This window comes from Cydia strobilella, chromosome 3, assembly GCF_947568885.1.
Source record: "Cydia strobilella chromosome 3, ilCydStro3.1, whole genome shotgun sequence".
In the NCBI taxonomy this organism is placed as follows: domain Eukaryota; kingdom Metazoa; phylum Arthropoda; class Insecta; order Lepidoptera; family Tortricidae; genus Cydia; species Cydia strobilella.
This window is the reverse complement of record NC_086043.1, coordinates 8,168,416-8,181,561: the sequence shown is the minus strand read 5'-3', so window position 1 is coordinate 8,181,561 and position 13,146 is coordinate 8,168,416. Positions and strand designations below refer to the sequence as shown.

Sequence of the window (13,146 nt, the reverse complement as noted above, 5' to 3'; positions counted from 1 at the left end):
GATATTTTTGTATATTTTACTCACAATCGAAGTGAAAAGTAGAGTGTATAACTCAGGCATAAATGTCCATTTTTATCCTCGAATATATTGATCCTCGTTGCGCTCAGACCAATAAATTGCCTCGGGTAAAAATGGATCGCTTTATGCCCTTGTTGTACGAGGGCGTGGCCAGTATTAAATTAAGTATATTTTCTGCCAGTGAATGTGCCGTTCGCGCGCTCGCCGCGTTGCGCTGCGTACATTACATAATTATGCACGATTCACTTAAAGCGCACAATTTCAAGTCAACGTGAGGGCGGCGGTTAATCTGGACATACCTTAAGACAAGCCTCATGCAGATTTGCTACTTACGCCGCCACCAACTCGAAACGTCTCAGCACCATAAGTTCCATGGGCAGCGAGTGCCCGTATGTTCAGGTTGCGGGCAGGAAGCAGATCGTTGGTATGTTTACCGATCCTGTGAGAACTGTATTTTTATGCTTTGAATAACCAATTTCATTAGAAAAGTACATTCACATAAAGTAATATTATTAGTGTTATTACCCTTTGATAAACCTGTCATAAGTATCTGAAACCGCTGACCAATGAGCTAGCGTTGAACCATATTATCAGTCCGCCTACCCACCTGATACTTATAGTAAGGCCGGTTGTAAACGTCCGGCGTATTCGCTGGATAATTGTCCGGTTTAGGCGACGATGTCCTGTTTTCTTGGGTGTAGCTGTTAGTAGCCACATACAAAACTGGACGTAGTCGCGTAACGTAACACGGTTCGTTGTCCGGCAAAAACACCGGACGTCTACAACCGGGATAATGGTACCAATTATGAAACATTTAAAAGAAAATTTGGAGTATTTTTAATAATTCACTGACACCTGTAAAATGTACATTTATTTGCGCGTTAAAATTCCTATTCGTCTTTTATCGTGTTAACTGAAAGAAACTGCAGTTGCTTTCAACATAATTAACAAATTAAAACAATGTTTTTTGTTTCTCTACTCATGGACAATATGGCGCAATTTCTTTTAAAACAGACCGACATTAATGAACCGTCAAACTTAAGCAGCTCTATTACTTTTGTTTATGGTAAAATGTTGCCAGTTTTTGAAAACTAGTGTACTATTCTCATTTTACAGGATTTGTGGTTTACGTTTCATTATTGTTGCAACGTCCGTCCATTAATTATAGGGGTGTTTACCATAACAGTGTCAATTGACGTTCATCTCGAATCTTATCACAAATATTAGTTAAAAACTTGTAGAAATGGGGTGAAACTAATATTTACTATGTATTTACGTCAATATATGACCTGAGAAACCTTCACGGCGACTTGTTTACGCAGTTCTAGTGATATTGCGTGCTTCGTAATAAAATGTGCTGGAATATGACTATAATTACCTAAGTTCCAGTGTTGAGAACGAGATCCAGTTTGGAGGGTTTGAGTTGTGCCGGGAGCTCTCCCAAGTACGGAGTATGGCGAATGCCAAATGAAGGTGCCGGAGCCGTTCTCTTTTGCACCATGAACTTTGTGAAAATAAAAATATAAAATTATAATAAAGTAAAGACGTGGTGGAGTAGGAGATTAAATAATCATGTACTTATCAGCTTCATAGAAGTCACGTAAACCTATAAAAAGTAACCAAGAGAATCAACAGGCCAGCCATTGAACTACGAACCTAGAGTACACACATTATTATCACAATAAAGACAAAATTATAACAGGGCATTTTAGCAGAAGGCGAAAACATCAACACACGAGCGATCGATCACGGAGAGAGGGTGGCCCGTCTCGGAACAAATATTTACTACTCGGGATGGATTTGTACCAGTGCTTAAGTGTGCCAATGAAAGAGTCATTATTAGTCTATTTAAGCTTTAATATATTTTAACCGATCGGATTATAATTTCAGTAATATGTGGGTGTGTGTGTTTTAACACTTCGAACACTAAGAGTTAAGCGGCAAATTAACTAGACCCGAGTTGTGATACATTCAATATGCACATAATATCTTTACACTTCTCATGCTCGTAAAGTTCGACTTTAAGTCGTGCGTAGGCGACATAAAATCGCTTTTTAAGCTCTAGTGCATAAAGTAAATTCATTTATTACGACCCTTATTGTCTTAGCAATAAAGTCCAAAATCTGCCATACAAACTGCCAGCCCTGCCGGAGCGCCCCTGACCGGTGTTCCCCGCGCCCCGATAAAACCGAGTACAATTTTCTTTAGTCTTGATTAAATACTGTAGGTAAAATAACCTACAATATGGACATTTTTGTATGTAGTGAAAAGCAGTGTAAGCAGTGTCCATTTTTATCCTCGACTATATTGCCTCGGATGAAAATGCATCACTTTATGCCCTTTTTGTACAATCTACTATTGTTAATACCATAAAATCCGATAGGTGTAGAGTTTGTGAAGTTAGGGCTTATAGAGTTAGAAGATTGGCTCTACAAGAGATCTGATAACTTTTTGACAGTGCGATTACCTTTTTCTCGCAGTAGTTGTTGGGCGGAGGGCAATCGGGCGGTGGCACAGGCCGGAACGGGTGGCCGAAAGAATAGGCTGGTTGATTCTTTTGAGAGTAAGTGAAGTTGGGATTGTGTGCCCCAGGCCCGGGCATGGAACCAGCAGTAAGGTTTCTTGCTGCATAGCCAAGGGAATACGCTGGGGGTTTTCTGTAACAATATACAGCCTAATAATAGATAGAATAAGTTTCAATTGTACCTAATTATTGGGGAAGCTTTTCGGGGAGGCAATTATTACGGAAGGTTTTTCTTGTTTGCACCTATATATTAAATGCCACGTTTTTATAGCTGTGCAGTTCTCGAGAACGTTCTCCGTTTTGTATAGGGAACATTCCCCATAGTAAACGGAGAACATTTTCGAGAACATATGCTTTACACGTTTTTCACCAGTCGACTTAAAAAGTAAGAATACTGTGTAGATGTTTTGAAGTACATAATACTTGATTAATATATTACTATAATTAAGACATTAAATTCAACCAATAGGTAAACTATCTCGTTGTTAATAATTTTAGTTCTAAATATGAACTTACTTTATCGGTACATAAGGCCAGTACATATTAGGCGGGCACGTCCACATGTCCCAGGGCTCGTACGGGGGCCGCGGCGGCGGCTGGCACGTGTACGCCGGCGCACGCTTGTAGCGCACGTTGCCGGGTGTGTACGCACCCGGTCCCGGCTTGCGTGTGCGGTCGCCTATAGGCTCGAGTTGAGAACCCACAACTCCACCGGGGATTCTTGACGTACCTGTTATTCAAGACAAATAATATTCTGCAATAATATACATTTTATGAAACCCGAGTCTAAAGCGAACCCACAAATTTTTAATACAAGGATAAAAGTTGCGTAGAAAAACAAGCAAGTAAATTTTACAATTTATCTTGACGTTTTCCCTTTCACTTCCTTTCCTTTCGTTTCGTTTTTTCGTTTGTGGGGTAGTCACACAAATCTCTGTTTTGACATTTTGCTGGGACGTCAGTTAGCCGCGACCACGACCAGTGAAACCTGTGTCGAAACGTCGTGAAATAAAGGTAACAAAATAAATTCGCGATAGACCCGTTTCTAAATGTGATTTAATATGTGTTCAAACCGCGAAAGTTTTAAATGTTATACGTTTTCCCTTTGTTCTTTTCATGAAATAAATAGTTCGTTGGATAACAAAGCGAACAAATTTAAATTTCCATGAAAACGCGTATCTAACAGATAATTCTTTGTTCAAATTTCGTAAACGGATAATTAAGTAAAGCGATGACAGTTGTTTAAGGGAGTAACATTTTGCCCTCTTTTTCTCTTTTTAATTTTATTTAAAAGGAAAATCTTTTCAATCATGATTACGCGCCGAGAGTTCAGGGCCGAGAAACCTGTAGAAATACGTAAACTTTTGCGTAATTTTGATAATGAAGAAAACGCGCATTCTGTGAGTAATAATCTAATTCTTATTTACCTGTGATCTGATAATACTTACCCTGTACTCGCACACATTTAGTTTCGCCAGTGGTGGGACACTCCTCCTTTCGGGCTTTCTCGGCTCCGTTCGGCTCAGAAATGCTCCGAGCAATTATTAGGGTTGACACAATGCGGAGTCCCTTTGCGTGCACGACCACAGATAAGATAATGACTTGAATTTTGACAACCCTAAATAGCCGAAAGCGATACTGCCATACATTAGAAAGGGACAGCGAGATTTGTCCCTGAATCGCTGTCAAACTTCGGTTTTGTAGGAAGTGTCCTTTCTGTACGGTAGTACTAGTATTTATTCTGTGGTTTCGCTTTGACAAAAGTGGTCGTACTTTAATCAGTAGAATACTAATATACTTATAATTTCCAACAAGAAATACATTTTTTTTAATTTGAGAAAGAGAATTTGATATTGAAGGTTACCTACCTTTTTTTGTATACCCTCGTACGTTGAAAACTGGTGCGTTAGGACGGGCGGCGGGCTTGATTACGATGGCCGGTATTGCCAGTCCGAACGAATATGCTGGCGCGCGCTTGATGTTCCCGTGCCCTTTTCCACCTGTAGTCACCAATAATACATACAAATAACACATTATAATAATAATACATTATTGCAGAGGCCGGGAAAGGGCAATTGGCGGACGAGTTTCGATTCGACGAGACGAATCCACGAATTGCTATTCCTGAAGAGGCATACGTAGTGCTTTTTTCCAAAGATGAGAGGAAATAAGGTAAAATAATATTATTTAAGCATCAAGCATCACTCAAATTGAACCTTCACATCAAAAACGTCAAAAAACAATCACGTTCCAACCATAACTTTTTTTAAAGTTTACAATCTTGTTCACAATGACAATCTATATATATATATTACGCGAGGCCGATTTTTGTTCATCCCATCAGATCTACAGTTATGGTCCGATTTTGATAAATGATATGTCATTAGATTCGTCTCATGCTACAGATTTGCAATAAGCTCTTAGTTTTTTGATTTTTTCCCGAAAAAGTACTAAAAAGTTAATTTGAAAAAATGTACCACGTGACCTTTGTTCTGACTTGAGATTGAATTGAACTCAAACCTATATCCAATGTATGTAAGGTATCCGATCCATTCAAATATTTGTTTTGAGACTGTAACATGCATACACCACACTAAAAATTATATTAAAACACCATAAAAATTTATTATTGTGTTTGACAACATGTCAGACATGTGTCATCCACATCGTACTCATCAAAATGACGCATGTTTATTTTATTGTATATATTACGCGAGGCCGATTTTTGTTCATCCCATCAGATCTACAGTTATGGTCCGATTTTGATAAATGATATGTCATTAGATTCGTCCCATGCTACAGATTTGCAAATTTTGCAATAAGCTCTTAGTTTTTTGATTTTTTCCCGAAAAAGTACTAAAAAGTTTATTTGAAAAAATGTACCACGTGACCTTTGTTCTGACTTGAGATTGAATTGAACTCAAACCTATATCCAATGTATGTAAGGTATCCGAGCCATTCAAATATTTGTTTTGAGACTGTAACATGCATACACCACACTAAAAATTATATTAAAACACCATAAAATTTTATTATTGTGTTTGACAACATGTCAGACATGTGTCATCCACATCGTACTCATCAAAATGACACACGTTTATTTTATTGTTGCTTTGGCCCATAGAAGGTAGGATCCTATAGAAGTGGCGTACCGCGTGCGCCCGTGAGGGACAGAATTTGTAGCCCACCAGCCCACCATAAACCATACAAATCGGTGGGGAAAAGCATCTATATTTACTTCAAAAAGCACGTACGGCGAGGTTTGTTCTTATGAGGATGTTAAATGATGTCGGATCTTTAAGGTAAACGGTCAGCCAATGGGGTTGGCAACTGTCAAAGGTTTGCAGAGATGGCGCCATCATAGCTTGCCCCTTTTTCTATAAGATTTGGCTTAAAGGGCTGGCATCCAGGGCATTAAAAAAACAAAAATTTGACACAATTCTAGGGATTGACAGGGCAAGCTATGCTGGCGCCCTCTGTTAATTATTTCGACCGGCCAACCCCATTTTACGCATCGGTCCGCTCCCTTGGTGCAGTGCGGCGTATGTGCGATCGTGTGTAAAATCCGTAACAGACTACCGCACCGCACCGCGATCTTGGTGCGCCACACCCATAAGTGAGAGCGAGAAAGAGAATATCTCGAAAAGCCGTATTGGTGCGGTCAAAATATCTCTTTCTCGCTCTAACTTATAGCTGCGTCCTTAACGTATGTACAGTGACAACCTTGCACACTATCGATACGTGCGCCGCACCGCACCAAGGTCGCGGTGAGGTGTGGTAGTCTCTAACGGCTTTTAAGATAGTCTGTTAAATACGGCTATAAAGCGGCTAACACATTACCGCACCGCACCAAGGTCATTGTGTGACGCACCCATAAGTAAGAGCGAGAAAGCAATATCTCTTTCTCGCTCTTACTTATAGGTGCATCGCACAATGACCAGTGCGGTGCGGTAATGTGTTAGGCGCTTAAGGTGGGCTGCCGTACGAAGAGAGCGAGAAAGAGATATTTTGACGGTACCAAGGTCGCGGTCCAGTCGTTGTACATACTTTCAAAAAAGTAAATTAAAAAAAAAACTAAATTAGGTTCAAGGGCCTGACACTCTTTGATAGAGAAAGATAGTTTCTCTTACCCCTGCTCGCTCGGTTTCAGTCTATAACTACGTGTATATACTATGTCTATTATTAGGTCAGAGGGTCTACCGCCAAAACCGAAATTCGCAAATTGCGGGGATCTTTCTCTTTTACTCCAATGAAGGCGTAATTAGAGTGACAGAGAAAGATGCCCGCAATTTGAACTTCGATTTTCGCGGTATAGCCCAGACACGGAATGTCACGGAATGTTTGTAAAATGTTTGTAAACTTCAGTCTCATGAATAATAGGAAAAAGAGAATTAAATATGAATTATACTCTAGCCCTATGAAATTTTAGGCATGAGAGCCAAATGACAAGAAGGCATCCTATCCACGAAATCTTGATTTACCGTATCATATCGCTGTCGCGTATCATGATTTTTAGTTTAGAAAGATGCGAAAAGATAGACAATGTCTTTTTTGCATCAAAACTAACGATCACAAAACATGCTGGTAGGTGCTACGCGATCGAAATATAATACGCTAAAATTATACAAACGTGTCGCCATTTTATAAGAAACTAGCTTTTGCCCGCGACTTCGTCTGCATGGAATTAGTAATTTGGGTATCTTAATTCTTAAACAAATCTGCTTTTTAATCCATCCTTTTTTCACCCCCAAATTGGTCCACACTATACATTTCCACCCCATTTTTTACACCCTTAAGGGATGATTTCAGGGATAAGTTATTTTATATCATTTCCCACAGCTCAAATCATCCCCATACCAAGTTTCATCTAAATCGGTTGAGCGGTTATTGATTCCCCATACAAATTTCCACCCCCCTTTTCACCCCCTTGAGGGGTGACTTCTGGGATAAAATATATCCTATGTCCTTCCCCGGGACTCAAACTATCTGTATACCAAATTTCAACTAAATCGGTTTAGCGGTTTAAGCGTGAAGAGGTAACACACAGACAGACAGACAGACTTTCGCATTTATAATATTACTAGCTTTTGCCCGCGACTTCGTCTGCGTGGAATTAGTAATTTGGGTACCTTAATTCTTATCTGCTTTTTAATCCATCCTTTTTTACCCCCAAATTGGTCCACACTATACATTTCCACCCCAGTTTTTACACCCTTAAGGGATGATTTCGTGGATAAAAGTTATTCTATATCCTTTCCCACAGCTCAAACTATCCCCATACCAAGTTTCATCTAAATCGGTTCAGCGGTTATTGATTCCCCATACAAATTTCCACCCCCATTTTACCCCCTTGAGGGGTGAATTCTGGGATAAAAGTATCCTATGTCCTTCCCCGGGACTCAAACTATCTGTATACCAAATTTCATCTAAATCGATTCAGCGGTTTAAGCGTGAAGAGGGAACACACAGACAGACAGACAGACTTTCGCATTTGTAATATTAGTATGGATATAGTAAAATATATAGTAATAATATAGTAATATAGTTATATAGTATATAGTATGGATAATTATGTATAAGATTTCATATTCTGTGGGTATAGTCAGCATCAAATAGATAGTGACAGCCAGTGATTCATCTGAAGACGTCACATTTCCTGATTTCATTAAGCGTTCAGTCTTAGGCTGCCTGTCCACAGGAGCGGAGCGAGGTGGCGGAGCGATGAGCGAAGAAAAATCTCCGCTCTGAAATTTTAATGAAATTCTATTGCTGGATTGTTTCCTCGATTACCGCTCCGCTCCAGTGGACAGGCAACCTAACTTTTAGAACCATACTCTAGCGGCGTGCTGACGCCGCAACGGGTCTCTAGTTTTACTATAATATCGTATTAATTTGTAAAACATTAATGAAAATACTAAACGTACATAACCAATTATTCAATAATTTTAAACAAATAAGATTGAAATAAAACTATGAAAACTGATTATATCGCGTATATTGAATTTATAATACATCCCGACGTTTCGAACCCTTTACAGCGTTCGTGGTCAACGGGTGACACGAACGGGCGCTGTAAAGTTTTATTTAGGTGTCCTTGCCTCCCGCTTGAACCACATATGAGATAACACCCTTGTAACTCAGCCCTAATTAAGGGAATTTATCAACTTGCAGCGCCATCTATCACGCCACTTCAATCACAATTTCACAATTTTAAACTTACCGTCCGTTAAAACTGTCCAGGATAGTTTTTTTATTATTATTTGATTTTGACATAATGAACATTTAGTTATGATACAGTAAGGCGAAGATTTCCGAGCATATTGGAGAAAATATAATTATCAATATTTTGAACATTTACAAACCTTTCCTCCTTCCTATCCCTTGGTTGGGTTGGGGAAAATTCACAATCCTTTGGGATTTTTATGTTTCACCTAAGCTTAATGTTATAATATGGTTATAATAGTAATAAATAAAATAAAAATAAAAATGTTTATGGAGTTCGCACAAACAAACGTAATTATAACTGGGCTTTTTAAGCGTACAATGACACTAAACTTGTGTCAAGAGACACCGCTCTCCCGTAGGTGGTAACAGAATTTATATAAAAGCAATAGCTGTGGCTTAAAACTAGTATTTCTTCAAAATAACTAAAAAAAGAATAGAATGTTAATGTAGAACATCACTTTATTATAGTAAATAATGGTATTTTGACGAAAACATACAGTTTTATAAACGAATAGACGAGGCCGGCTTATGTGAAAAACGCTTGTCGATTTTCTATGACAAACGTCTGAAATGAGGGAGGGGCAAAATTCTAAAGTTTAAGTAGTAGGTAAGGTGAGATATCGTATGAAAATGCTTGATATGCAATTTTTAAATATTTATCAGTGAAAACATTTAGAGAGGGTATACCATCTCCCAACCTCAATCTCCCCCTATATCTGAAGTATACCAAGAAATGATTTATTCCAAATTAATGTCGTTGAGGTGAAAAGGAAAAATAAGCACTATAAGAAAAACCAGTAGGTAATTATCTTACAATATAGCTCGGGCACCTCATATTGTTGCGGGCCGGGCGCCGCTGCGTCTCCAGAGGCGGGCCCTCGCCGCTTGGTGGGTTTAGCTGGCAATTGCTTCACTAACTTTGCCCTACACTCCCAGCCCCAGGGCATTACAAATTATTTGATAAAAGTTACGATAATAATACGATGAGAATACTATAAAAATAAAATTATTTTCGAAATAATATTACAGTAGACTGACAAACAAAATTGACATAAACTTGACAAAGATTTTGTAGTTCATACTTATATAGCAAAGAGGTGATTCACTAATATTTCGTTTGAGCAGCTGAAATAGCTATTTATGCAACAAGTGCGGAAATCATCTTTACGCACGTGTATCATACAATGTTTTACTATGCATTGTGCGAGTAAATAAAAAAAACATATCATGGCAAATAAGTTTAATTATTAAAAGGAGTGTTTTAAATCAACACGAGTTGCGAATTACCTATTCGCACGTGTATCGTACAACGTTTTACAGTACATATGGCCCTTTAAACTTTCGACATATGCACGAAAAGTGCTCTTTTCCGCACTAGTGCGAAAAAGTAGCACCATATGTACTGAAAAAAAAATTTAAAACAAAAAGCACTAGTGCGGAAAAGTAGTACTTTCCGCATGATATGGCTCCGTAGAAAACGCACTTTTCGAGCACATGCATTGTAATAGTAGATTGTGTCACAAGGGAGCAAAATGACATATTTACGGCGAGGGCGTGCAATTGAATCCTAAACGAAGCGAGGGATTCAAGTGTTAACGCCCAAGGTGAAAATAATTTTGCTACCATGTGACACATACTGCTTTTCACATCACCTATGAGGAAATTACATACATATATTAGGTTTCAAAACATTATTATTTTAGGCAAATAAATATAAATAATAAATAAAATTCTTTATTTAAGACCATCGGGGATCATTGGGTTAGTAATTACCTTAAATTTAAATAATCTTGTCAAAGTGTTAGAACTATATACATAACTATCCTTAATAACTATAACTATACATTTATTTATTTATTTATTTATTTATTACTGCGTGCGTGTATCAAGCAGCAGTTATTCAGATACAGGCAACCAATTCTGTCTGCTAACATTCTCAGAATGCTGTTGGAGCTGGCCCTCACTCTGCGCACAAGGGATGTAGCTCGCTTGCGCATGGTGGTGTAGAAGCAGTCTACTCGCGCCTCCGCGAACATCCCCGATGCACTACAGAATTTGGGCAGTCCCATCAGCACTCTGAAAGCGTTGTTATATTGAAGCAAAGATCGATACGGACAAAGTGTCAAAAATATGTATACACGACCTTAGTATAGGTACATACTTCTGGCACTTTGTCCGTATCGATATTTTCAGCTCATAATTATGTACCTAATATCTTTTCAGACAGCAGCAAACACCTAAAATGATACAATGAAAATCAAGTACACTATTTTTGTAGATTTTTCTGGTAACAAATTAGCTCGTACCCCTTTGAACCAAATCTTTGGAAGAACACTATGAAGACTGATATCACTTATATGTATTATTATAAAGTTATTGATTTGAACTAAGTATTTACAAATTTATACACAATACAGAACCGCATAATTATGCTTTGTGAAATATTTGTACAAAACTTTTTAAATATAAACTTTTTAAATTGCATAGACAAGTATGGCTGCGTTTAAGGAGACCTAAATGTCAAAATAAAAATTAAATTATTAAACTAATGTTTTTTTACGTTTCTTTGTAAATATTACGCTAATTAATTAATTTACTTAATTTAAATATGCTATTAATTAATTTAAAATACGCTAATTACATTTATTGTTTACAATTACAACAAAATATTTTTCAACACACTTGCTCAAAACGACGTTTTTATTCCACCGATTTTTGGCTCATAATCCTAGATATTAAACACGCGTGCTCTTTCAGTGTATTATTCCACTCGTGCTTTTTCATTATATTATCCGACTGAGTTAAGAAGGTAACTGATTGCTAATAATATGCATGGAAAGGGAGCCTTCTTTAATTGGTCGGACTGGCGAGCACCGGCGCGCCGCGCGCCCGACCGCCTGCGCGGTGCGCGGCCCGGCCGGCCCGCCCGCCGCGCCGCCCGCGGCCGGGGCGAGGGGCGGCCGGCAGTATGACAGATGCAACACACAATACTGATTCAACTATATAATCTTTTCAACGTTGGATAGTCTCTGGCACTTCCGACTCAAGCATAAGAATTTTATCGATACGGTTTAGTCAATTATAAAATTTTTGAAAATAGAACTTCATACATTTCGATAAAATATTTCTTGTTTAAGGAGACTCGATTCAACGTAAATTAGCCTACTTAAACACGCTGCTGCTTCGCATCTGCTTTGTGATTGGTTGGCCAACAAAAACATTTTATTTTATGTTGTAGTAGAAACAATTGCTTCATAAGTCAGAAACGCGCATGTGACACCCTTCGTATAGCAACATCCATACCCTACGAAAACCGCTTAGCGTTGCTTGTTAGTCTCCATAGGCTACGGTGGCCAAATCAAGAAAAAAACTGTCTTAAAATTTAATTTAGCTTGAGCAGGTACCAGGGCCTCATGAGTTACGAGGAGTCTGGAGGTGTCGTTGACAAACCCGCCGGGGGCGCCGGGCCCGGCGGCCGGGGCGCGCACGAGTATGAAGGTATCGCGGGTTGCGGCAGCTCGCGTATCTTAGCTGTATACTTTTGGTTTGTTTACCTATATGATTCTACTAGTTGAAAGTATTATTTTTTTATCTCGTAGAAAAAGTATTGTATACAATAGTGATATAATCAAGCTTTTCAATCTCGTACCTTAACTTAAGCAACTCAGCAAGCTTCGTTGCTTAAACACGGTACTCGACTGAAAAGCTCTATTATATCACAATTGTATAAAATACTAATTTGAAACCCAAATCGTTCGAAATATAACAACGTTAATACTATACTCCTTGCTGACCAACGTCTATCTGGCCTTTTTGGCCACATGTCTATGGTTTTAACATGACATTCAGAAACAATCGCCGATTTTCCGTGTCATTTGAATGTTATTGTATTTATTTACTAATTATAGGAGATTTATAATAACAGGAAGTTTTATTCGACTCCACCAGTAGGTCTCCTATATTGGTGACCCCGATTAAAACAGTATCGTATAATTAATATTACAAGCAATCATAAACATATTACGGATGAAAACAAGACCGCTACCGGAACCCCTTGTATGGTATGTAAAGTCACTTTACGCACCCCGCCGTGTTGGCCAGAAGAACCTGCATTATGGTTCTCGCAAATGGAAGCCCAGTTCGACCTCGCCGGGATATCAAGTGACACAATTAAATTTTATCGTGTCATCGGTCAGTTGGAGCATAAGTACGCCGTAGAGGTGAAAGATATTATTAGCAACCCACCAGGTAACAATAAATATGAAAAGATAAAATCGCAGCTCATATCGAGGATCTCCGTGTCTAAAGAACAAAAGTTTATACAATTAATTAAACACGAAGAGCTAGGTGATAGAAAGCCGTCACAATTTCTACGACAT

General features: G+C 38.5%; 1 protein-coding gene across 1 annotated transcript; it reads right to left on the bottom strand.

Moving 5' to 3' along the window:
* Positions 1 to 434: 434 nt before the first annotated feature.
* LOC134756273 (ciliary microtubule associated protein 1A-like) lies at positions 435 to 9,839 on the bottom strand. The gene is made up of 6 exons (XM_063693101.1): positions 9,582 to 9,839; positions 4,411 to 4,542; positions 3,059 to 3,272; positions 2,486 to 2,675; positions 1,397 to 1,522; positions 435 to 457 (listed from the first exon to the last, which is right to left on the bottom strand). Exons 1-5 carry the CDS (start codon positions 9,712 to 9,714, stop codon positions 1,397 to 1,399), a joined length of 795 nt encoding a protein of 264 aa, XP_063549171.1. The 5' UTR covers positions 9,715 to 9,839; the 3' UTR covers positions 435 to 457.
* Positions 9,840 to 13,146: the final 3,307 nt, after the last annotated feature.

Coding starts and splice junctions, on each gene's coding strand:
- LOC134756273 (XM_063693101.1), bottom strand. CDS start 9,714: ATGCCCTGGGGCTGGGAGTGTAGGGCAAAGTTAGTGAAGCAATTGCCA. Junction 4,543..9,581: donor TGAGGTGCCCGAGCTATATT/GTAAGATAATTA, acceptor TGGTGACTACAG/GTGGAAAAGGGCACGGGAAC. Junction 2,676..3,058: donor TGGCCTTATGTACCGATAAA/GTAAGTTCATAT, acceptor ATATTGTTACAG/AAAACCCCCAGCGTATTCCC.